This window comes from Chrysochloris asiatica, unplaced genomic scaffold (assembly GCF_000296735.1).
Source record: "Chrysochloris asiatica unplaced genomic scaffold, ChrAsi1.0 scaffold00138, whole genome shotgun sequence".
NCBI lineage: Eukaryota > Metazoa > Chordata > Mammalia > Afrosoricida > Chrysochloridae > Chrysochloris > Chrysochloris asiatica.
In genome coordinates this window covers 2,855,598-2,879,948 of record NW_006408656.1, presented here as the reverse complement: position 1 = coordinate 2,879,948, position 24,351 = coordinate 2,855,598, and the positions used below count along the sequence as shown (strand labels likewise).

Here is a 24,351-nt window from a genome sequence, read left to right as displayed (position 1 = left end):
CTGGGGGCTGGAAGAGTGGGAGTGGGAAGAGGACCAGCCCGCTCAGTTCATTCTTTAGTCCATTCGTGCCTTTCCAGAGGTCTGTTAGCTCCCTAGACACTCAAAGTGTTTCCCATTCTGGTGCATTTTCATCCCATTTCTTTTGTTCCTCTAAGCAAGCTACCAAATCCAATAGACAGGTTTACCCTCCTTGTCCAGCCCCCAGCCCACAGGCTGCTCACTTCCCCACCACCTTCTAGAGGGAGGCCACATCCTTTGAGTTTCCATCACTTTATTTTGCAAAAATAGAAAACTCAGCAATATGCGATACAGCTGGGTGGAGGGGAGATGTAAACAGAGGGGGCGGGGACAGCACCCTGACCCCCCAGAGAAAACAGGGGAGCCAATGGGAATCTTATTTGGCAGCTAAATACAAACGGGATTGGAGGAAGAAGGAAGGGATCACAGGGGCCCTGGGCTCCCCCTCCCAAGACCCCTGGAGTAAGGGGTCAATTCCAGGGTGTAAACAAAAGCTAATAAATAAATAGAGGCTTCCTCTGGGTCAGGGCGGGATCAGCTAAGCAGCACCCCTCCCTGGGCCAAGCTGCTCTGGGATCAAGGGGGAAGGCACTAGGAGGAGAGGAATCCCCTGGCCCCTCTGTAGTGTAGGAGGATCCCTGCCCCGATGGCTGAGATGGAGGGCAGAGGGGGCCCAAGGCACATGGTAGAGCTTGGGGAGGGGATTGTAACGGAGGGCACAGGGTAAACTCTGGGCCCGAGCAAAGAGGTGCAGCATGGACCTGCTTCTGTCCCTTTCACCCTCTGGCCCCTACAGAAATGCAGGGCCCACCCTGCCCCCACCCAGAGCCTGGCACAGGGACAGGTGCAGAGGGCAGTGTGCACCCAGTAGGTGCATTACACAGCATTAGGCACCAAGGGTAGGGGCAAGAGGGTGGGCTCAGCCCACCCCCTTCACCTCATTTGGTCTCTAGTGTTCCTGACTGCCCCCAGAGGTCTAAGCACCTGGCAGGGGGAGGGGCTATGGAATGCAGGGTCTTTCTCCCGCCCCAAGGAGCCTGGGACCCTGGTATCTGAGGGGCAGCGCTGAGATTTTACAGTCCAGACTCAGGCTCACTCCTCTGTCCTCTCTCCTGGTGAGAGCAGAGCAGGCCCCCAGGATTAGAGGGGAGTCGATCAGAGCAGGAAAGGGGTGAACACAGGAGCACCCCTGAAAACTTTGGCAAAAACAAGGAGCTGGCTGGAAGGGCTGGGGAGAGGGCAGAACAGGTCCTCTCCCAGTCACTGGTGGTTTTAGGGAGATGGTCAGTCTGCTGCCTGGAGCCCCAACCCCCACAACAGGGAGAGTCAGGGGTCCTGGTCAGGCTGGGGGCTTTGGTTCCCTTTGCCCTGGTCCCCAGAAGCCTCATCCTCACTGGAGGACTTGGGGTGGGGACCTGGCTGTGAGGAGTCGTCCTCAAACATTTCAGGGTTCTCCAGCATCTCTTGGATCAGGGGAGGCATCGGGCCTGGAATCTCCATCTTCAGGGTAATGGCCCTTTCCGCTCCTGCACCAAAGCAGCAAAGAGACTCAGGGGGACAGAAGCACATGTCTGTTGAAGCCACTTTCCTAACCTTTCTCACTGGTCCTCTGACTGCTTCTGGGAGCCCTCAGCACAGGCCTACCACCCCTCCGACTCAGCTCATTCTTTCCTTCACTCAAGGGTTCCCATGGGCCACTCCTCAGCCTAACCCCTTTATCTGAGCTCCTCTTCCAAAGCCTGCTGCCTATTCATCCTGTGCCTTCAGGGTGTGTTCTCAAAGGACACACTGCTCCCAAGGTCTACCCCCTGGGTGCCCTACCTCTACTGTTCAAAGCTTGCCAATTGTACCTAGCCCCATTCTTAATAACATCTAGAATAATAACTAATATTTCTCTTAACCCTATGTCCCAGGAATCCTTCTAAGCCAACACTGTTCAATAGAACTTTCTGTGATGATGGAATACCTGCTCTGTTCCATTCAGTAATCACTAGCCACATGTGGTTAACTCAACTTTGAAATGGGGCTATTGCAACTGAGGAACTGGACTTGTAATTCAGTGAAATTCCAAGCTCAGTGTGTTTTGTAAGTCAATCCTCACAAAAACCTTTATGAGGCAGGTATAAATATATTCCATTCTACAAACAGGAAAACAGAGGTACAAAAAATAAAGGAGAGAGGGAAAGCGACGGTGTGCTGAAGACCTGGGGGGCATGGGGGAAGGACTGCATGAAGGGGATTGTAACCATGGCAATGAGACGATATACGATAGAATGAATGTAAAACTAATGTTCTCCCATGTAAACTATCACATAATTCACAATAAAACATTTAAGAAAAAATAAATAAATAAATAAAGGAATTTTCCTAAAAGCTGTCACATTTTATGTGGCAAAGCTAGCATTTCAGTGTATAGCTCCAGGTACTCAAACCCTCTGTTTATATCTCTTCCTGTCTACTTGTCCAGCCTGGGAGACCAGCTGCTCCTGGAAGACAGAGAGGGAAAGCTCACTCCTGACTAACCCTTGGTGCTGATGCCTCGGAGGTCGGTGATCTTCATGAGCATCCTTGGGAACATGTAGGGCTGGCTGGGTCGCCGACGCCGGGTGTACAGCCTCAGGGCTTCCAACAATGGCTCCTGAAGTTTGTCCACCTTTTCAGGTTCCTCTAAGTCCATGCGGTCTGTGGGGATTAAGCACAGCGGAGTGAGAGGGGCAGAAACTGAAGGAAGGACAGGACAGGACAGGACAGGTAGCTGATCTCCAACTGACCCTGTCCTATGGGCTTCCAGGCCTCGAAGTCTATTACACTCTCCCCTCAGCAAGTGGCTTTCTCTATTTTCACTCCTGCCTACGAGTAGTCTTCCAAAAAGTTCATGGAACAGAAGAATTTAAAAGATAACACAATTTTTCTATGAACTTTCTGACCCTGCCTCCCTTTGTAGTTCAGCACCAATATCCGGCCTATCTCAGCAATCCCTGGCTCTGGCCATCTTTTGTTCCCCTTGTCCTGTTCCAAGCTGCTAAGAGGCCTGTACTGAACGAGAGAAGACTGTGGACATGGACAGATGGAGCAATCCCAGGGGAAGGCCTGGTTACGGTTAGCCAATACAGCCATCAGGTGTGGATGTGGTGGGAAAGAACCCGAAACAAACGCCAGGGGGCGCCCCTGCACCTCCACAAATGAGGCAGATGGCACTGAGCAGGCCAGTCTCTGTGTCATCCATCTCCAGAGGCAAGAGCTGCCCAGCAAAGGCAAAGACTAGGTCCGTGAGGGGCCCGAAGCCGGCATTGTGCATCTGGGTCCGGTTCAGGGTTAGTCCGTCGGAGAAGGTCATGGTGTCCTGCTCTGGGGTATACCGCGTGCAGATCCGCAGCATCTGGAGGAAGTAGTAGCAAAAGGGGTAGGGCTAGTACTGGATCTGGGAAGAATGTATGCTGGAGGTGGTTTATGTGCCGTGGAGTCAGTTCTGACTCATAGTGACCCTGTACAGGGTTTCCAAGGCTATAAATCTTTACAGGAGCAGAAAGCCTCATCTTTCTCCCGCAGAACAGCTAGTAGTTTTGAACTGCTGACCTTGAGGTTCGCAGCCCGATTTGTAACCACTACCCTAGCCACCAGAGCTCCATATAGGGAGAGTCAAAGGAGAATGAATGGCCAGGGGGGCTAGAGATATCTGAGGGAAGTAGAAGGTTAGGTCCAGAGTGAGTGTCTAAAAGCAAGCATGGTGGGGGGAGGTGGAGAAGCAGAAGAACTGAGACTTGGGGAGGGAAGGTCCTGAGGAAACAGAAGGTGGCAAGGTGTCCAGAAGTCTAGAATCAGGTCTTAATCTCAGGATTAAGATAATAAGCTGGGGGTGGGGGTGGGAGTGGGGGAGAGAGCTTGGGGATCTCGTAGAGGAGGTCTGGGGAGTCCAAGATTTGGATGGAAGATCAGGAAATCTCTGTTTGGACCAAAGAAGGGCTCATATAAGGATCAGGCTGGGGCAGGAGGCTTGGATTTGGCCATGTCTGGGATGCAGGGTGCATTCAGAGTTTAACAGGCTTCAGTAGATTTAGTCAGGGAGGAATGAAGATACTGAGACCTGAGGGGAGATGCTCAGCTGGGTGGCTGAAATAGGTGCAGGGCCCAACCTACCAGGATGTCCAGGCAGGCAGCCTTAAGCAGAGTGATCTGGTCAGCAATGCTGAGTCCTGTAAAGCCGGGTAGTCGCTTGGCAAACTCCACAATCTTGATGATGCATTTTGTGGCCAGCTCACTGAACTTGTCCCATAGCCCTAAATCCAGCTGCACCCGGTGATCTGCACTGGAGTTCTAGTGGAAGAGAGAGTTGGAATGCAAGCTAAAGCTCATTTCTGGGGCTTCCTTCTTTCTACCAATTCCCCAAACTCTCTCTTTTGCACACTCCCAGAGCCCCTCTTCTGATGTCTTCCTTGTTTCAGCACCAGAACATAGCCTTCAATACAACCCCTACCTATTTCCTAAAGTGAACAACCCCCACTGCCCTCACTGGGGCCAAACATGCAAGCTCCTTACCGTGGTGTATTTGCCCAGCTGGCAGAGTGAGGGGAAGGTCTCCTGATGGGCTTTGCTGACCTTGGTGATAAGTTCTTCTAACTGGGGGCTCAGCTCATGGCTATCTGGTGACCCTTCTTCCTTCACCTCTTTCTTCTTCTTGTTCCTGTCATTCCGCACAGCTTAGGGGTGGAGGAGCAAGGGAGAGTCAGGACCCTCAGAGCTTCCCTCTGGGTGTCCCCTCTCACACTGATTTAATGTGCTCAGTTCCTACCATGAACATTTATTTTCAGGGTTCTAATCAGTGCCTCAGTTTCCTCATTTCCTACAATAACTCCCATGCCCAGGCTGGCTCTCCCCAGCTCCACCCAGGGCCTACAGGCCCTGTTCCCTCTCCAGGCCACTCAGGCTCCATCCTGCCCTTCCTGTCACCCTGCAGGAGCTGGGGAGGGGGGGGCAGGATATGCAGGCAGCAGGATATCCACTTATAGCCTTGGCAGCACAATGGTGGGGGAGGCACCCCAGATCTACCTCAAGCTCAGTCCTGAGAGTGGGGGAGGGGACTGGCAAGCCCCCCTACTTCCCCACAAAACAAGGGGAACAGGAGACCCTAATTCCCACTCACTCATTCAGAGGAAGGCTTAAGCCCAGAGGGAAGATGGGGAAGGCATGGGACCTCCAGGGTCAATAGAACTAATCACAGGGACTGACTGGGGAGGTGGCAGCACCCCAGGGCAGGATAGGTCTCTGAGGTCAGGGAAGAGGGTGGCCACCTCAGGGCAGAATGGCTGGGCTAGGGGGCCTACCTTCTTTGGACATGCCTACTTCGAAGCACTTCTGGAGTCGGCAGTATTGGCAGCGATTCCGAGTCACCTTGTTGATGATACAGTTTTTGTCACGGTGACACGTGTACACCATGTTCTTCTGGATGCTGCGACGGAAGAAGCCCTGAAAGAAGCCGGAGACCTCACCATAGGGATGCACTTCTACCCACAACAGGAGCCCCTAGGCAGGACAGGCTAGACTGGGATAGGGGGTCCCTGCTGAGGAGGAAGCGGGTGGGCTCTGGGTTGCTCTTCTTTTAAAGCCCAAATTGCTGAAATTGAGGAAATTTCTGGCCAGGCTGAGTGGCCAAGTGTGGAGGGTGGTCACTGAGGCCAGATGTTGGGAGCACCAACCTCTCATAGGCCTTGCACCATTAGCGCAGGCCTAGCCCAGTCAATCCGTTAAAAAAACGAATGTGTAAAGCAGGCCCCTCCCACACAGCATCTCACCCCTCTGGTCAGGTCCCTGGTCTCTGATCTTACGCAGGTAACTCCAGACCCCAATACACCCATCCCCACCAGGTACACACCTTGCAGCCTTCACAAGAGCTGACACCATAGTGGTAGCCAGAGGACTTGTCATTGCACACGAAGCACGGCTTGTAGACCCGAGGAGGTGGAGGGGGTGAGGGTGAGCTAGGCACCATCTCCTCTGAGCTGGTGCTCTGTGTCTCCACCGCTGGGGGGAAAGGAGTGATGTGAGAGTTGGGGAAGAAGGACCCCTCAGGTCTCCAGGACTCCTTGTCATACACACTCCATTCCACTTCTTCCTCTAGCCCAGTGGTGAGAACACCATGATTACCACAGTGCACAAGTCCCAGCAACCATGGATAGCCCTAGAAGCAACATCCCCAGAAACCCCCGAACAACCAGAATTATGGCAGTTCATTATGATCCTAGCCCACCTCTCCTAGGCCAGCTCCCCACACAAGAATGCCAGCCCTAGTCCTACATGACACTGCTCAATTCCCTAAATTCCAGGCAAAGCCATCCTGGAAGTCAACTTCTCTAGTCTTCCATTTTCCCAACTCTAAAGTACGTTACAGGAGTTAATAGTCCAATCAGCTCTGGTCTCTCAGAATCTCCAGGTCTTTCTCTGTAACTTTGGCCATTCTTTGTCAGGTCTGCCTCCCACCATCGTCCTCCCCAAGAGACAACAGATCTGGGGGGTGGTAGGTAATTACAGTCACCTGTAGCTGGAAGCTGGAGGAATGACCTAATGGGCTACTCAGTAGGTAGAATAGGACTGCATTTCCTCAGGTAATATGGGAAGATAATCCTCAAGCTTTGCCCTCCTGTTGTTGTTAGCTCCCATTGAGTAGTCCTCCTCCCCAGTCTAATGGAGACCCCATTTATTACAGAGTAGAGCTGAGCTCCAGAGGGGTTTCTTGGCTATAATCTTTATGGAAACATCATCTGGACTATCTTTCACACTTCTGGGAGGGGGGGGGTTGGACTGCCAACGTTTTATTTGGTTGCTGCTGCTGCTAAATGTCATCAAGTCAGTTTTGACTCAAAGGGACTCTGTATATATAGGGTTTCCAAAACTACAAATCTTTCCAAAAGCAGAAAGCCTCATCATTCTCCCAAGGAGCAGCCAGTGGATTCAAACTGCTGACCTTGCAGTTAGCAACCCAACACATAATTGCAAACTGCTTGTGCAACACAGGGACCTCTTCACTCCCCTTTACCATACCTTAAGTAACCTCTAAGGTCCTTTCCACAAAACCCTGAAACAGTGAAGCAAATGTGATAGAGACGTCAGGAAGTTGGGTTAGGAACTATGTAATAGCCGTATGTTACACAGAAGACACTGAGGTCAAGAGAGGGGACATGGTCAGCCCAGAGCCACATAGCCAGTTAGTGGTGGAGGCAAGGTTCTTGGGTCTTCTGACTAGATCCAAGTGTCCATGAGTCAGAGAAGCTGGGCAAGGGGCCTCTAGAGTATTTATTTGCTCAGATCCTCAGGTGTAGAAACTGTTGGGGGTGGGTATAGCAAACCAGAGAAATCAGGTGACAGTGGGTAAACAGGGTTAATGGAGGTGGGGAACTATCCTTGGAGCCTCTGAGTCGGTGTCTTCATTCCTAAGGTGCTTCCGCCAACACCCAATCACAATTCAAACGAGGTTTCAGTCCATACCTTGCTAGTGTGTGGAGGACACCCTCTGTTCAGGGGACTGCTAAGTGAATCTTTTTGAGTGTATGGTTGATCTGTAAGACCTGTCACCCAAACCTGGAGGGCCCAATTTAATGCAAGAAAACCCTAAGACCCTCCCCTAAGGAGTATCCCACACATCCACCTCAGGAACACCTTCTTTCTAACCAGTTGCAGCCTGCCTGGTCAGAAGTCCGCCCAAATGCAACCAGAAGGGTAGAAGGAATGTATGTCCAGGATGCCTGGGTTCCAGGCTAGCTCCACCCAACCAGCAGGAGGGAAGCCCTTCCCAGCCCGAACACACAGGGACACACACAATTAACATAAGAATCCTGCTAGAGTGAGATTCCCTAAAGAAAAAGAAGAGGAAAGGAGGTCTATTCAAGATGGGGGTGGAGTAGGGGACTCCAGGAGGGCTGATGTTAAGAGATGTGGGAAGGGTTGGGATGCCTTTCAGGACCTTACCCCACACTCCACCCACTCCTCAGGCTCACCATGGTGTCTTCTGAGGGCACAAGTTTGCCCACAGGCCTGTGCCTGGGGTGGTGCTCACTCTGGTGCTGCCGCCCTCCCTGCCCGCAGAGCGCTGCCTCATTTCCTCTCTTACGCAAGGGTCTGGGTGCGGTCAGACTGGCATGGGGCAGTGTCAGCCAATTATAAGACTGGGAGCTACAGGGAGGCAGGCCTGGGGTCAGCCTTTCCCGTCTAAGTGGTACTTTCAGTGCATTTGGGGCACTCCTGTGGCACACCCCTGCCCCCGACCCACCCCCGACCCTAAAGTGCATCCTAGAGACTCTCAGGTCATTCTGAAGGTGGAGGGTATAGGAAAGCAAACTGAGTCTACCCCACTCAACTCTCTCCTGGGCAGAGACCCACCACGGGGATGTCCCTCCCGCTCTGCCACAGGAGGAGCCCCATGGATGGATAGGCTGGGCTAGGGCAGGGGCCCCTGCTGAGGAGGAGGGGCATGGGCTCTGGGTTTTTCTCCTTTTAAAGCCCAAATTGCTGAAATTGAGGAAATTCCTGGCCAGGCTGAGCGGAGCTTCAAACAAACTCTTTATAACCGGCTGTAAACGCTCCCAGCTGCGAGGCCCAGGCTGAGAAGCCCCGGACTAGTGATCTGACACTCACCTCCTTGGAGACACACACTCTTTTACAAGACAACAGTACAGAGGGCACAAATCCAAGCATACTGAAGAGCTTCTGTACTGCGACTAGACTCTGGTACACAGACACTAGGGAGGTGGATGCACAAGTCAGAACCAGCACTGGTCTTCACATTTGCAAACCAGTAGCTCTAACACCAGACAAACACCCAGCCTGCCAACGCAGCACCAGGACACCAGCCTGCAAATATGCACAAACACACCATCCGGCCTTCCCCTGAGAGAACCTTTTTCCTTCCCTGATTAGACTCACAGGTCTACTTTCCCGCTGAAAGTGGGGGGGGAGGGGGGGGGCATGCCTGAAGCTGGATTTGCCCACCAAAACCCTAGAGGACAAATTATTAATCCAAATTAAAAGGCAAAAACATGCTACCCGCCTGAAAAAGGCAGGGTCTCCACCCAGACCTCACAAAAAGTCTTTCCTGGGAGATTCCTTCCATCTCGCCCCCACCCCCAACTTCCCTTATTCCCCATTTATTGAGCAATGAAAAGAAAGTTAAGACTTCTCAAGGATTTGGTGCAAAGCAGGAGTTCCAGGCTTTCTCCACCCTTTAAATGCCACTTTTCATTCTTGCCCCACCCCACCCTAGAGTATATCTCCTGTTTGCCACTTCCCTCTTCAGTCTCCCAGTCATTAAATCTGAGCAGCTCTGTTCTGGAACCAAAGACAAAAAAAAAAAAAAAAGCCGAACTTGTAAACAGCGCTGCCGAGTGCCAAGGAGCGAGGCGCGTTGGCGGGGGCTGGGTGACCCGGCGCGCGCACTCCCCCAGCGCCCGCCGCTCCGCCCGCTGCCGACCCCTTCCGAGCGTGCCTCAAGCCCCTCGTCCCCAGCCGTCGACACCCGGCCTACAAGCTCAGTTCCAACTCAGGGTATATTTGGAGGGGGTGTTTTAGGCGCCCATCCTGGCCCCTTCCCATACTCCACCCCCGCCAGGCACTGCGGCCCAAGCTTCAAAGACGCCTCTCATCTGGACTTCATTTTTACTGCTTCTCAGTCCCCAGTTTTTTATTACCGCTCTGGAAAGGGGTTCCAGGGCCCCAGGCTTGGCATCTCCCATTTCACAGAAGGGGGAAGATGGATATTTGGGGACCCAGTAATTGTACTCCCACTACCACCTCCGGGCCACCCCATCGCACACACAGGCTTTGCTTTATCGCTTCCTGCCAAAGTTGTATGTGTTGGAGCCATAGGAAAAGTCGCCTCTCTTCATAGATCCGTACACACACATTTGCAAACTTCTTTCTGAAATGGGACACGGGGGAAAGAGAGCAGAGCCCAGCTTTCTCCCTACTGTGAGCACAACCCCTTCCAGCCCGAACGGAGAACACACAGGATGCACTCTCGCACACATCACTTTCCAAAACCGCCTCCGCAGCCACGCAAGGGCACACGCCCTCCCGGCCTCACGCCACAAACATCCCCATACAGGGCCATGAGGACCTGCCAGCACCGTCTGAGGGCGACAGTTCATGGAGAGATCCCTACACCCACACCCCTCAGGCAAGGCGCTGCGTACTTCAAGGATTCACACGCTCTGCAAATAATATCTTTTACACTCCAAACTTCCCACATGGACACAAACGCCACCCACGGTCCTGGGTGCCATACCCCTCCAGGTTCTCAGACCTGCAGGCACAAATTACCAACACACCTCTCGGTGTCTTCCTACGCTAGGAACTCTGCAGTGGCATCAACCACAGATCCTACCTAAACACCCACCATAAAAACCACACATACTCCAAACACTATTGCACACACCCAAAGGAGCCGCTGAGGCCCCCGCGTTTAAAGGGCCAGTACCCCTCTTTCCTACATACCCGCCCCTCACATTTAAAGGGCCAGTATCTCCACTTGCACCCCAGTTCCGCCCGTTATACAAGAATGAACCCCTTCCTCTCCTGCACCCCACATTCCACCCCCGGTTGCCGGTACCTACATTGCAGACTGGCGGGTTGCGGCCAGGCAAAGGGCTCAAGTCCAGCTAAACAGGAGCTGCCGGTGGCTCTGCGCAGCAAGCCGGCCCCGGGCCCTGCCACCCCGTACAGCCGCCGCGGACCCGGGGCAAACGTTTCCATGCAGTCGTACATCGCGACCCCGCTCGGAAGAAAGCTGGGCGCAAGGAACACCAAGGACCGGCAGCCGATTCCCCCTCCTCCCCCAGAGGCGCCCCGCTCCTGTAGGGGGGAGGGGGAAGGCTAGCATAGGGCGCGGGGCTGCATAGGGGGTAAGAGGTGGGCGGGGAAGAGGGGGATCCCCAGAAAGGAAAAAGGACAGGGCGGGGCGCGAAGCCGGGGTTGCCGCCTCAGCTGCGGTCCGGCTCACTCTGGGCGCCTCGGCTGTTAGCACTGGGGAGACCTTTTGTAAAAGCGAAGCCCGGAGGGGTGGGGGGTGGGGCTTGGAGAGCGGAGGGGGCCGGGCACCAAGATCAGCAGAGCTGGGAGTGGAGCGCACACACAGACACATACATACTCGCTCCGCATCGCGCGCGCTTGTTTAGACACACATCGTGCACACATTATCTTTGCTGACACCACGCATGCATTTGCAAATATGCAATAGTGCACATACATGTCTTCATGCAAACAAAATCAAACACGCGTGTCCAAGCACACCTGGCTCGGGAGAATGTTGGCAAGCACTCCCTCTCCACAGCCAGGAGGCTTTGCACACATTTGCACTTAGGCGCGTGCCCTGGTCGGAGATGGGGGAAGAAGAGGAGAGACCAAGTACACGCATTTCCTTTTCATAGAGTTCTCCTCCCACTCGCCCGCCCGCCAACACTCCCTTTTTCACACAAGTCAGTAAGGGGTGTCAAGGATGACTGGGGAGAGGAGAACGTATAAGTCTCCAGTGCGCCGCACTTCTCCAGAGCCCCGGAACCTGCGCTACCTACACGCCCACCCCACCCCCTTACCCCCACCCCCGACGTTCCCAGGCCTGGCTCCTCCCTCTCCGTCCGCGCGCGCGCTAGAGGCCGAACAGTGCATTCCTGCGGCTCCGCGCGTGCGGCCTCCTTCTTCCTTCCCGTCCTCCCCACCCCCGGTCCAAGGGCCGGAGCGCGCTCCCGCCGTGAACTCTCCGGGAACCCCCCTCGGGGCGGGTGGCCGGGCGCGCTCACCTCCTCCTGACCCGGCCCCGCCTCACCCCGCCCAGACCGTCGCCAGCGCCGCCGCGGAGTCCCCCCGCCCCCTCCAGCACGGCCCAGAGTCTACCCCTCGGTAGCCCAAGCTGTCCTCCCTCCGCCGTCCCGAGCCGCCTCTCTCCAAGTCACCAAAGCCCCATCCACGACCGACGCGCCCCAAGCGCCTCAGTTGTCTCTCTCACTGCCCCTTCCTCGAACCTAACTTTACTTTCATTTCACTAAACTACCCTCAAAACTGTCCCTTCAGTGCCAACTGAGCCTCGGGCTAAATGCCCTCCTGAGTGCCTACCCTCCACCAGAGTTTCTAGTGCCAAGTGTCCCCTAAGGCAATAACAGCGCTTCTGTCCTCAGGGTCATTAAATTTAAAAAATAGTTAACATAGTCAACAACTACCCCGTCCGTGCCACACTTAATGCCCCTCGGATCCTCAAGGGCCACTTAACTGTCCCCTGGTTGCCCCGTTTGGGCTCTGAGCGCCCTCGCCCGGCGGATAAGGGGATGAGGAGGGCGGGAGTCTGGCCACGTCACGAGTTTGCCCATGCCCGACAAGGCCGAATCGGGGCCCTGGCCCGGGGACAGTGCCAGCGGCGGCGACTCCCGGAAACCGCCCCCTCCCCCGTGCTCCGCCCGCCCGGCTGCCCGGCGGGCCGGCCCAGCCGGCTCTGTCAGCGCCGCTCACACGGGGAGCGTCGAGGGAGCGGGAGCGGCGCCCGGCCCGGCCCCTTCCCCCGCCCGGCGGCAGTGGTTGGGCCAGGGTGGGGCGCGCTTTTCTAAGAATCTCTTGTACCGGGTGGGGGGAGCATACTGGGGTGCAGCAGGAGTGGGGCGCCAGTTTGGAAGAATAAAGACCTGGATGGGGTGCCGGAGAAGGGAGGAAAGGCGGGCGGGGAGGAGGGGCCCGAGTGGCTGCTGAGGACTGAGGGTTGGCAGGGTTGGGGGGCAGGGCTGGGAAGGAGGGAGGGCCAGACAGGCTGATGGTGGGGGGGTACTCTGAGGGGAACTCGTGGTGGCAGGACTGACTGTGGGGTTTGAAGCGGGGATGAAAAGGGAATGTAGTGTTCTTGCCAACTCAGGGTGAGCTCCCGTTCTTGCCCCATCTCCAAATACTCTACTTTTGAATTAAATCACCCACCAGAAAAGATAAAAGGCAATGATAAATTTCTGAATTGGAATTGGGACTGGTGACAAAAAAAAAAAAGCAATTAAGTAGAAAATGGAGAGCACCCCAAAAACAAGGGGCAATGACCCCTGATTAGTCAACTTTAGACTGTCAGTCAGCTCCCCCCTCCCCCTCAGAAAACTGAAAGGTCCCAATTAAGTCAGGCCTGCCTGGTTGGTAATTAGAACCAGAAGTGGCCAGGCCACAGGGAGGGAGGTTGGGAATGGGGCACAGGAGTGGTGGGGGGAGGGCTCCAGTAAGCCATGAGTCCTCAGTAGCCCTTCTTTCAGTCACCAGATGCACCCCACTCCCAATCACCCCATATGTGTGTGCTTCCTGGCATTGCAGGAAGAAGGGAACCTTAGGGATCTGGCAATAGAGTGTCTGGCCCACCCTTCCCATCAATCCCATTCCCTGGCCCCCCTCCCCTGTTCCAGACAAACTTAGTACAACCTTGGGGTAAAGGTAAAAGAGGGGAATCTAGTGCCCCCTCTTTTCCCCAAAGTACCCCCAGCCTTATTGCAGCAATTAGCCTTCTAACATTTCATGGGAACCAGATGTTCTCCACCAGTCTGATGGGAGTATGGGGTGGGGGGGGCTGCTGTCTGACTTACCCCCTTCCCTATGGTCCCCACCATCAAGAAACACCCCACCTCCAGCTAGAGACCCACAAAGGCATGGTCCCAGCGGCAAACAGGATTGTAACCACCTCACCAACAAGAGTATTACCACTCAAGAGTCTTGCATGGTCACCCCTCAGAGCCTCTACTACCCAGACAAGGATGAGTTTGGCCAAGGAAGGACTGTGGGGGAGGGACAACTAACTTCTTTTGCCCATCACCCCCACCCCCTCTGGATGGAGCTGGAGAATAACTGACTTTGAATTCCTCATGCTAAATTCTCCTTTTCTTACAAAATCCTCACTCAAAAAACAGAAGAGGGGGCATTTCAAAGCAAAGCAGGTCCGGCCTCCAAGGGTAAGACCTAAAGAGTCCCACCTGAAGGGTGGATAGCCCAGGGCAATGGGAGGGGTCTCTGGATGTGGGGACTGTAGAAGGGGGGTGTGGAGGAAGGTGTGAATGGGGGAGGGGGGCAAAGCACGGATGTGAGGATGGGGGCTGGGACTGGGTTGGGGGCCAGGAGAGGGGGGTGCAGCCTGGGCCCCAGCGGCGGCGGCTTGCCCAGCTCCCCCCGCCAGAGAGGTTTCCTGTTGCAATCAAAGCCCCGTTTGTGTCCGCCTGGAGCTGGAGCTGGAGCCGGAGGAGGAGAGAGTAAGGGAGTAAGGGAGGGAGGAGAGGGAAAAAGAGGCAGTCATCTGGGTTTTTTTCCTCCAGAAGGCCTTACTGATGCCTGCTTGCCATCCTTACCCGCTTACTGCTCACTTTGCTTCTCCAGTATCTGTATTTTGGCCTGTTTTTGAGTATCTCTTCCTCATCTTGTTCCTGAGTCTCTTTTTCAGTTTCCTAAAAATAGGAATCATTTGCTCCCTGTGCCAGCCTACCCTCAGTTTCCCCATGTGACTTAGTGTGGTGAAATCAGAGTTCTTTTGCTTGTGCCACAAACACTGGTCCAGTGGTTGGGGCACCATCACCAGGTACAAAGGACAAACTGGGCCAGGTCCTCAGGACCATAGCTATGACCTCAAAAGGAGGAGGCAGGCAAGGCTTCCCTTCCCTTCTGTCACACTCGGATCCCGTGTACTCTTGATAAAGTAAACATACAACACATCAGTGTTCACAAAGAGCTACAGGACACCATGGTTTCTTGTCCACACACCCCTCTGCTTTCTCATGCACACAGGCCTGTGCTTGCCTGCCAGTAACGCTCCCCTTGCCCCTCCCCTCTTCCACAGCATGGTTCTGAGATGGCTGCTTCACCCACTCAGGCCCCTGGATAGCCCCAAGTGGTGAGCCAGGGATTCCCTTCTCAACAAGCTGTCAGTGACCCAGCAATAGGACCTAAGAACAGTCCCAGGGAGAAGTCCCAGGCTCCTAGGTGGACCACCCTGCCTATCATAGAATAAAACATGGCTTTGGCATCACATTTAGGTCTCTAATACCTTTCCATTAGATAGTCTGAGGCAAACCAGGACAGCAGGTCAAAGAAATGGGCAACAGCACCCTCTCCCTTTGGGAGGTTATCCAGACTCCAGAACCCTTTCCTATCCCCTCTGCCTCCCTCTCAACTAGGAGAAGGTGCTGCATGCTCCACCCTCTCCAAGCTGTTTGGGCCAAAGTCTCCCCCTTCTCCTTACCCCAACCTCTCTGCCCAGGCCTGTTCCCCCGCAGCCAGCCCCACCCTCCCCAGCTACCTGCCCTAGTTCTGGCTCCTCCCTCAGATTTCTCCCCTCAGCCCTCCTCCTTCAGAGCAGCCACTGGGGATGGAGCCCAGCCTACCCCTTCCCTACCTTGACTTCATCTTGAACCCTGACCTAGATCTCAATGTGTCCATGGCCCAGTGGCACAAGAACTTGACTGGGGACTGACTACTGGCTCTCAACACGTTCCCTGGCTATCCCCAACCCACTACCATTCTCATTTTCTTCTCCCTCCTTAATTCAGCTCCTTTAGATGTCTCTCCCAAAACCTAGGAGAAATCAAATTCCCTGCAAGTATATTCTTCTGTAAGAAGGCCCCCAGGACAGCCTCATGCAGGTGAAAATGAGATAGGGAGAAGCCCAGCTGGGGTTTCTAAAAAGGGGGAATTGTGCTCTCTTGTTCACCTGCATGTCCCCGGACTATAGACATGCCACTAGCAGACCTCACCAAACACCAGACACCCCGTCAGCAGTCCTGTTAAATCCCTCCTCACTCCTCACACTGACTCTTTGTTGCACACCCTGGCATTGTGTACATAAGCAGAGACCCGGAGATGTGTACACACACTGTACATGGGCTTACCACATTTGCACACATGCACTTAATACACATTCTTTCCAGTGGAACTGCTAGCCTTGTCCAGTCACCCCCTGGCACATACATCCCCTTAGTGCCCTCTCCTGAAAGCAGGACCCCTTCTCTTCTACCTCTTTCCTTGAGCTTGTAAATTTGTGAAGGATGTGCTTTTATCTTTTTCTCTCTATCTCTGTCTCTATTTCTCTGGAACTGTTCCTCTCTGTCTCTCAATCTCTTTTCCAGTCACCTTCCCTTCTTCCCAGTGAGGCCTTCTCTTCAGCAGATAACCCTTTACCCCAGAGCCCTGCATGCCAGCCTGCTAGGTCATGGGATCCCTCACCAGTCATGGCCTGACCAGGAGGGACAACTACAAAGTGGAAGGAGATGGAACCCAGAGGAGGAGAATCCCAAGCTTTGCCTGGTTGTCAGCACTCAAAGGCTTAGCCCAAAGAGGGCAGGCTTGGGGAACAAGTAGGGATCTGCAGAGCATGTGGGCAATATGCCAGAGCTGGAGGGAGGGGAGGAGTCCAGAACCTACAGGGCTGGAGGAGAGGATGCTTCTGGAACACCTTCTCCACCTTTCCAGATTACTTATGGTACAAGAACCACCTTCTTTGTGGCTGTTTCCATCCTCCCCAGGACCAAACAGGAGAGTCTCCTATCTCTACACATCTTTGGACACATAGCACTAGATTTTTCCCTTCTTTTTGCAACCTCCTAATTCAGAACGGTTACGAATCGGGTTGCTAACCTCAGGGTCAGCAGTTTGAAACTACCAGCTGTTCTACAGGAGAAAGATGAGGCTTTCTGCTCCCATAAAGATTTACCACCTCAGAAACACGGCACATAACAACAACAACAATTCAGAACAGTTTCACCTCGTACCTATTGATCACAAAGTCACCTGACTGGCTTCCAGACTCTTCTACTTCCAAGTCTGGCTTCTCCTTCTCCCCTTCCCCCATCCTAACTGCATGCAGAAAGCAGCCCCTGGCTGCCCACATAAAGGTGTTCTCCCCCCCTCTGCTAGCTGACTGGCTCCGGAGGAAAGTCAGTCTTCAACCAGCTGGAATTTTCAACAGTCCCAATTTTAGGCCTGCTACTTCCCCATCCTGCTTCAACAGGAGATCTCATCTTTGCAAACATTTCAGTTTGCTCCACATCCAAGTCCCAATCCTTACCACCACCTCCACCTTCTCCATTAAACCAAACCCAAACCCTGCCTTACTTCATAATTGGGGTACCCATTTTCTACATCACCCACCATCCAAGTGCCCTCCTATTTCTACTTGCCCTCATCTCCCAAGACCCCTGAGACTCACACAGAGACGCCATCTCCTTGGGGAGGTCAGGCTGGCCAAGGCCTCGGAAGCTAGGACTCAGCATCTCGAAAGGTGGAGACCCTCTGAGTGCCCCCGGGAAGGCAAAGGGGAAACCAGCCCCTGGGTAGCCAGATCCAGGTCCCAGGGCACTAGCTGTAAAAAGTCGCTCCTTGTTGGTGGCCATGGCAGCAGCAGTGTGTAAGGCTGAGTCTCTTGGGGTCTGCAATGGGCGGGGGAGATCTTCAGCCACAGCCCCCGCCCATGCCCACTGCCCCAGTCTGGGAGGCTCCGTGCCCGCCCTGCCCACTGGGTCTCCAACAGTCCTATGAAAAAAAAGAGGAAAAGGAGAAGTGAGACAAAGATTACTTTGGGGTTCCAAGCCCCATGGCCCCTCTCTCAATTGAAGCCTTCTCCCTCTGCTATTACTGTTTGTTCTGGTCTGACTCACGAGGCCTGGTAAAGGGGGCAGGGCAAGGGGCAATGCAGGCTCAGAGACACTCTTCAGATTAGTTCCAGGGAAGAGTAAACTGAGGTTCCAAGGTTTGAAGACTTCTAGGCTGAGACGTGACCATTTATTACCCACTGCCCTCAAGTCGATTCCACATCATAGTGACCCTATAAGATAGAATAGAACTGCTTCGTAAGGGTTCCAAGGTTGTCAGCCTTTATGGAAGCAGACTGTCACATTTTTCTCCCTCCCTCAGAGTCACTGGTGGGTTTTCTCCTTTCTCCTCAGAAACCCTATACAGGGCCACTATGAGTTGGAAATGACCCAAATGGCACTTAATAGTAACAATATGGCTTTTAAGGAGTCCTGGTGTGGTGGTGTAGGATAAGCCCTGGACTGCCAATCACAAGGTCGGTGGTTCAAACCAACCTGTGGATCCTCGGAAACCCTATATAGGATTGTTGTAAGTTGGAACCAACTTGACGGCACTTAACAACATATGCCAGGCACTGGGCTGGCTGGATATTTGATTTGACCTTCACATAAATGCTGTGAAGTATGTATTGATTCCCATTTTGTAGACCAGGAAACTGAGATTAAGTGACATGGTTGTAAGTGGTGTGGGGTGGTGACAAGATTCAAATTCTCTACCTAGAGATATATGAGGGACTTCAAAAATTCCTGAAAAAAATTTCATTTTTCCACAAACTTTTTGCAGTCCTTTCATATATGTTGTTGTTAAGTGCCGTCCAGTCAGTTCCGACCCCAAGAGACCCTGTATAAGGTTTCTGAGAAGCAACTGGTGAGCTTGAACTGTCGACCTTGCAGTTCAAACTGACTTTGCAGTCCAACGCATTAACCCACAGCACCACACCAGGACTCCTCTTTCATATATATACCCAGGGGAAATATATATGAAAAAAATAGCTCGACAGCTAACCAAAAGGTTGGTGACTCAAACCCACACAGTGGCTTCACCAGAGAAAGGCCTGGTGAGCTGCTTCTCTAAAGAGAACAGCCTAGAAAACCCTACAGGCAGTTCTACTCTGTCATATGGGGTTGCTATGAGTTAGAATTGACTTGACATCATGAGTAGGGCTGCTAACCTCAAGGTCAGCAGTTCAAAACTACCAGCCGTAGATGTGGCTTTCTGCTCCTGTAAAGATTTATAGCCTCAGAAACCCTATGCAGGGTCGCTGTGAGTCAGAACTGACTCTACGGCACATAATCACCACCATGTATGCACACATGCGCACACAAAAACATATTTTACACACATATACTCACACATACATACATAACAGGACTTCAAAAAGTCCTATATATATCTGTTGTAATGTTGGGACCCTTTATTTCTCTGGAGTATAATATTTAGGAATACAGATTCTAGAGAAAGACTATTTGAATTGAAATCCCACCACTTGCTAACTGTGGGACCTTGGGCATATTACTGAAATTCTCTGTGCCTGCATTTCCTCATATGTAAAATGGGAATAATAACAGGGCCCAGATCATAAAATTATTATTAAGATTAAATAAACTAATACATGTAAAGTGCTTAAAATAATGCAAGGCACATACTAAATGGTATATAAATCAGTTGTCATGGAGTCAGCAACCCATGTAGAGCTGTGCTACATAGAGTTTCCAGTGACTGATTTTTTGGGCATACGTTGCCAGGCCTTTCTTCTGAGATACTTCTGGGTGTACACAAACTTTTAGCCTTTCTGATAACAGATGAGCACATTAACTGTTTGCATCACCCAGGGACTCCAAATACTACATAATTGTCTCATATTTTTCTTTGTACCTTCTCTTTCTCCATTCTCTCTTTTAATTAGCATTTCCTTTTCTCTTTCTTCCTCAATACTTCATTTCCCCTCCCAATTCAGCTCTATCTCCAATTATCCACCACTCTCTAACCTCTCTTGAACCCAGCCCTTCAATTCTACAGGTATTGATGAAAGGAACCTCTGCTTTGTACCCGATACAATGCCAGGGAGCTCTTTTCCTTGCTTTAGCTCTTTCCTTCCTTTGCTTTTTCATTTGCTTTTCTTTTTCTTTCCTGGGCTCCCTGCTTTTGGAAAGCCCTTGTTGCATCTTCTCCTACCCCAAACGTAGTCTGTCCCCTGACATGACACTTTTTAACTTGAATCCAAGAGAGAAGTAGGGGAAGAGGGAAGACAGAAAAACATAATCCTTGGCCCAGACTGGTGTGTCCTCTTCTGATGCTCGGACAGAAAAAGGCTGACTTTCCTAGGAGTCCCAGAACCACCCACTACTTTGGGGATCTAGTGGGCTGAAAAGGGAGAGTCACCCAGGCTTGGACACCTCTTTCACCAGCCAGAATCATAATGAGCTGATAAGTAGAAGGGTAGAGACAGACAACAGAGAAGGCAACACATAGACATTACGTAGTAGGTAGGTTTGTTGTTATTAATTGCTGTCAAGTCAGTTCTGACTCACAATGGTTCTGTATAGGTTTTCTGAGGAGCAGCTGGTGGGTTTGAACCATCAACTTTGCAGTTAACAGTCCAGTGTGTATCTTATAGTGCCAAACCAGGGCTCAGAGGTCGTTAAGTGTCATTGAGTCAGTTCCCACCCATAGCGATCCTGTGTAGGGTTTCTGAGGAGTGGCTGGTAAGCTTGAACTGCCGACCTTGCAGTTCAAACCAACTTTGCAGTCCAGTGCATTAACCCACAATGTCACATCAGGACTCCAGGGTTTAGAGGCTGTTGTTGTTTTTAAGTGCCATTGAGTCAATTCCGACCCATAGCAACCCTGTATAGGATTTCCGAGGAGCAGCAGGTGAGCTTGAACCGCTGACATTGCAGTTCAAACGGCTTTGCAGTCTGGCGCATTAACCCACAGCGCCACACTGGTGATGGGTATTTCTACATCTTTTTCCTATCAATAGTTCTCAGTCTTTGTAGCAATTCAAACCCACCAGCTGCTCCTCGAAAACCCTATATGGGGTCACTATGAGTCTGAACAAATTTGACAACAATATCCCTCACCTACCTTGGCCTTCAAGCCCCTGAAATTAAATTGTTATGAAAGTTGCTGAAACTCAGACCCTAATACCATCACCCCTCACTCAGCTCCAAAGCATGAAGCATCCCATGCTCCCTCAGGAGGCACTATCCGTATACCCAGCACCCTCACTCAGACTTTTTAGCCCAGTGCCTCAGGGCCCTAGGCCCTAACTGTCTGAGTTTTAAACCCTTAGGGTCCTTCTCATTTTCTTTCCTCTATTCCCTAAAGTCCTGTCCCTGGTAAAACCCAGGTGGAGCCAGGAGTCCGGGGGCCCCTGAGTCTCCTAGGCCATATCTCAACAGGCCAACAGGCTGGGCCACATTCCAAGTGGATTAACCCCTCCAATGGCAAGGGTGAGAAGCTACTAGAACCCCCCCCAAAAAAAAAAATCTTCCTGAGACTCAGCTATGCTTGGGAAGTGCCTCTACTTGAGATAGTGAGACCTGAAGGTTGAGGCAAGAGGGCTACACTTCAGAGGGGGCTCCTAAACAGACAGGGATGCTCAGACTTCTGGGCCTTACTAGGGAATAGGTTCATAAATAGCCAAGACAGGCCACCTCTCCCTGGCTTTCCTTCCATTTTGCCTTAGAGAGGGACTTGGGGATCAGGTGATGAGAGGAAGAGGGCAGAGATTCATTCTATGTCAATCTAAATTTCTCTGCCTTGGCTAGGAAGGGAAGAAGAGGGTCTCAAGTACAGGGTAGAGGAAGACACATAGAATTGAAGACAGTGGTACAGAGAGCAAAAGGAAATCCTAAACTAGGGACCCAGAAACTTTAGTTCTTTGGGAGACTGTGGAACAGAGAGAACACTTCTGAGATGCCACCCCAGAGAGGGGCTGATTAGGGGAAGGGGCTCTTACAAAGCTGTTTCTCTTAGAGCTGAGGTGGAACTGAAGGGAGGGCATGGATGAAGGGGGCTGCCGGATGGGGGGGGGGGGCATCTCCTTGCTGCCCTGCCCGCTCCAGAGCCTGGAACAAAGCCGCTCTTGTCGGCTGCTCTCCACCCGCTGCCCCCCTCCCCTCTATATAAACACGACCACCTTTTTCCATGACCCTATCCCCAGCCTGGGCGGAGAACCCAGGCATCCTCTGCTCTAGCCTGAGCCCCCAGCCTGCTCCCCAAGAGGCACCAGCAACCCAGGTTTCCTTGGCCTTGTGCCACCCTTGGGGGAGTCCAGACCCTTGAGTCTCCACCTCTCATCCCCAGGTGCCCTCCCTCCACCCCACTAGCCCCAGGGAGGGGCAGTGCCCAGGAGGCAGGCAGGCAATGCCAGTGGAATGTGTGTGGGCATCGGAGGGCACGGGCAGGGTGGGGCAGAGGGGGGAACTGGAGGTGCCAGTTAGGTGGCTTTCTGAGCCAGGTGGGGGTGTGCCTGGTTGAGGGGGGGCGTGCCCTGTATTGCCTACCAGGCTGTGAGCCACAGTCTGTGTGTGTATGTGTATGCGTCTATGTGTATGTCTATTTGGGAAAAGACACCCTGAACACCCAGCACACACTCCCTCCATATTCCTCTCCCACCCTCCTCTCTTCTTTTCTTGCCTCAGGGATGTAAGGTACTGACTGTGTTCCTTAACCTCAATAGCATCTGAGGAGTGATGGTTAAGGGCAGGAGTCTTAGACTTGAGGGCTGGGATTCCAGTCACCCTGGACATAGATCCTGAAGGGACACAGACTCCTCAGCTTCTTGCCTTAAAGATCCTTCTTCTAGCTCCCCAGCATTCCCTCTGGCCCCCAACCATGCACACTCTTACCCTCTGGCCACCTGCAGAGATTCCCTCCTACATACTGAGTCAGGTTGAGGGGACTGGGCTGTAACTGCTAAAGATAGAAAGGCAGTGTCAGTGTGGTTCTGGGACTATGACTCCGGGTACCTGTCCCGTGGTCTTCTGGCTCTTCCTTTGTTCCATTTGGGCTTCAGAGGAGTCCCTCACCTCGTCTAGAAGGAGCCACAACTGATACTAGTGGTTGGGGATACGTCAGAGGAAACCCTCAACTGGTGGTCCAAAGAAACTTCACAGACCCCTATCCTATCCAAACTCCTGGACCCAGAGGGCCAAGATCATTTACCAAGGATCGGTCTCTTACCCTTCCAAATGCCTGCCATTCCACTTGGACTAGTCTGGACCATGAAATTCACCACTTAGGACCCCCAAGGAAGGCTGAGAGAGGACAGTCCGTCCCTACGGGAGGAAACCCCATCTTCGCTCATACTCCAAGCACAAAAATAGGAGAGACGCCCCCTGACTGAAGACCCTTCCCCGAATGTCCTGCCCCCCGTACGCAGAAAAATGAAAAGTTGATAACCTACCCTATCCCCAGTTTCTCGCAAAAGCTTCTCCATTCCCAGCACACTACAGCTGAACCCCATGTCCCGGCAGGAAGCCCCCTTAAGCCCTACGGACAGCTTAACAAGAGCCGAGGGAACGACCCGGCTCCTAAGAGCCCCCTCCCCCAGCCCACCGCGTCGGAGGACGCGGGAGTCCGAGTCGGCGGGCGAGCCTGCTTCCCCGCCTGACTCACCTGGAAGGGAAGGGAGGGGGAAGGGAGGCCTCGGAGCCCCGATGTCCCGGCGTCGGGCGATGGCGGGATGGAGCGTCGCAGTGTCAGGGACTCGTGGTAATGGGGGGCTCTCGGGGGGGCATGGCTCTAGGCTGGGACTGTCCCGGGGCCTCTCGGAGCCCGCCCGCCCACGTGACCGCCCCAAAATATCCGACACATTTTCTCCCAAACCGCACACTGACTCTGCAGGCGGGGACACGGAAAATATTTTCTTTCTTTTTCTCCCTCCCCACCCCCTACCTCCCTCCCTGCCCGGCTCCCTCCTCCCCCTCCCGCCCTCGCTCCTCCCTCCCCTGCCGCCTGCCCCTGCCCGGCTCCCTCTTCGGTGCCCTGGGGCTGGGGGGCGGGGGTGGGGTGTGGGAGGGGGGTTGGGCGGGGCGGCCCAGGACGCCTGGGTCTCTGCCCCTCCCATTTGCTGGGCTTCTGTGGCTCCATCCTCTGAGAGGCCGGGCAAAGCTGGCAGAGGAGGTCAGTGTCCTGAGCCCCATGATGCTACTCTTTCTCCCTGGCACTTTTCTCCTTCCTGCCATTTGGGGGGACTGGCTGGGTTGTCTGTGGCCAGGCTGTGGTTGGGTGATGCCAGTCCCTCCTACCTCTCCAGGATAGGCAATAGGGGCTGTACCCCATGTCCTCCCAGGGGTAGTAGAGTGATACCATTATCCTTATGCTCTGCTTAGCCTTAACTGAAGCTCTAAGTAGTCTCTCACTTCCCTTGCCTATGCCAGAGGGTCCGATGGTCCCAAGAGCAAACTACAGGAGATTGTGGGCACACAGACCACCCTTTCGCCCTGGCTGAGTAAGCTCAGGAGTTAGGTCTCTGGCTGTCAATGTTGTCCCCACCTTTAGACTTGGATCTGGAGTGGGAAAGACTAGGGTAGAGGGCTGGGGGAACTATGGAGCTGGGAGTGGGAGGAGTCCTGGGCTGGGTGTGAGGGAGAGAGCCCAGGCAGAGCGTGTGTGTCTGCCTTAACCAGTGCCTGCCTGCCTGCCTGCCTGGTAGATGCTCCATGAATGTTGTTGACTCTGGGTGTGTATGTGTGTGTGTACGTGCTTGCCCAGAGTCAGTGTCTGATGGGGACAGTGTCTGATTTCAGCATGACCATCACA

At 53.2% G+C, this 24,351-nt stretch overlaps 1 protein-coding gene across 4 annotated transcripts; it reads right to left on the bottom strand.

Moving 5' to 3' along the window:
- Positions 1-256: 256 nt before the first annotated feature.
- Positions 257-23,494, bottom strand: RARG (retinoic acid receptor, gamma). 4 transcript variants are annotated; one of them, XM_006869972.1, is made up of 10 exons: positions 23,206-23,488; positions 22,437-22,503; positions 17,198-17,520; positions 5,888-6,036; positions 5,340-5,481; positions 4,555-4,715; positions 4,156-4,332; positions 3,193-3,397; positions 2,542-2,700; positions 257-1,544 (listed from the first exon to the last, which is right to left on the bottom strand). In XM_006869972.1, exons 3-10 carry the CDS (start codon positions 17,379-17,381, stop codon positions 1,345-1,347), a joined length of 1,377 nt encoding a protein of 458 aa, XP_006870034.1. In that variant the 5' UTR covers positions 17,382-17,520; positions 22,437-22,503; positions 23,206-23,488; the 3' UTR covers positions 257-1,344. The 4 variants fall into 4 exon arrangements, with proteins under 4 accessions (XP_006870034.1, XP_006870036.1, XP_006870037.1 ...); XM_006869973.1 differs by having other exon boundaries at positions 304-1,544; positions 22,437-22,500; positions 23,206-23,409; XM_006869974.1 differs by lacking the exon at positions 17,198-17,520 and having other exon boundaries at positions 23,206-23,494.
- Between the last annotated feature and the right edge of the window lie 857 nt (positions 23,495-24,351).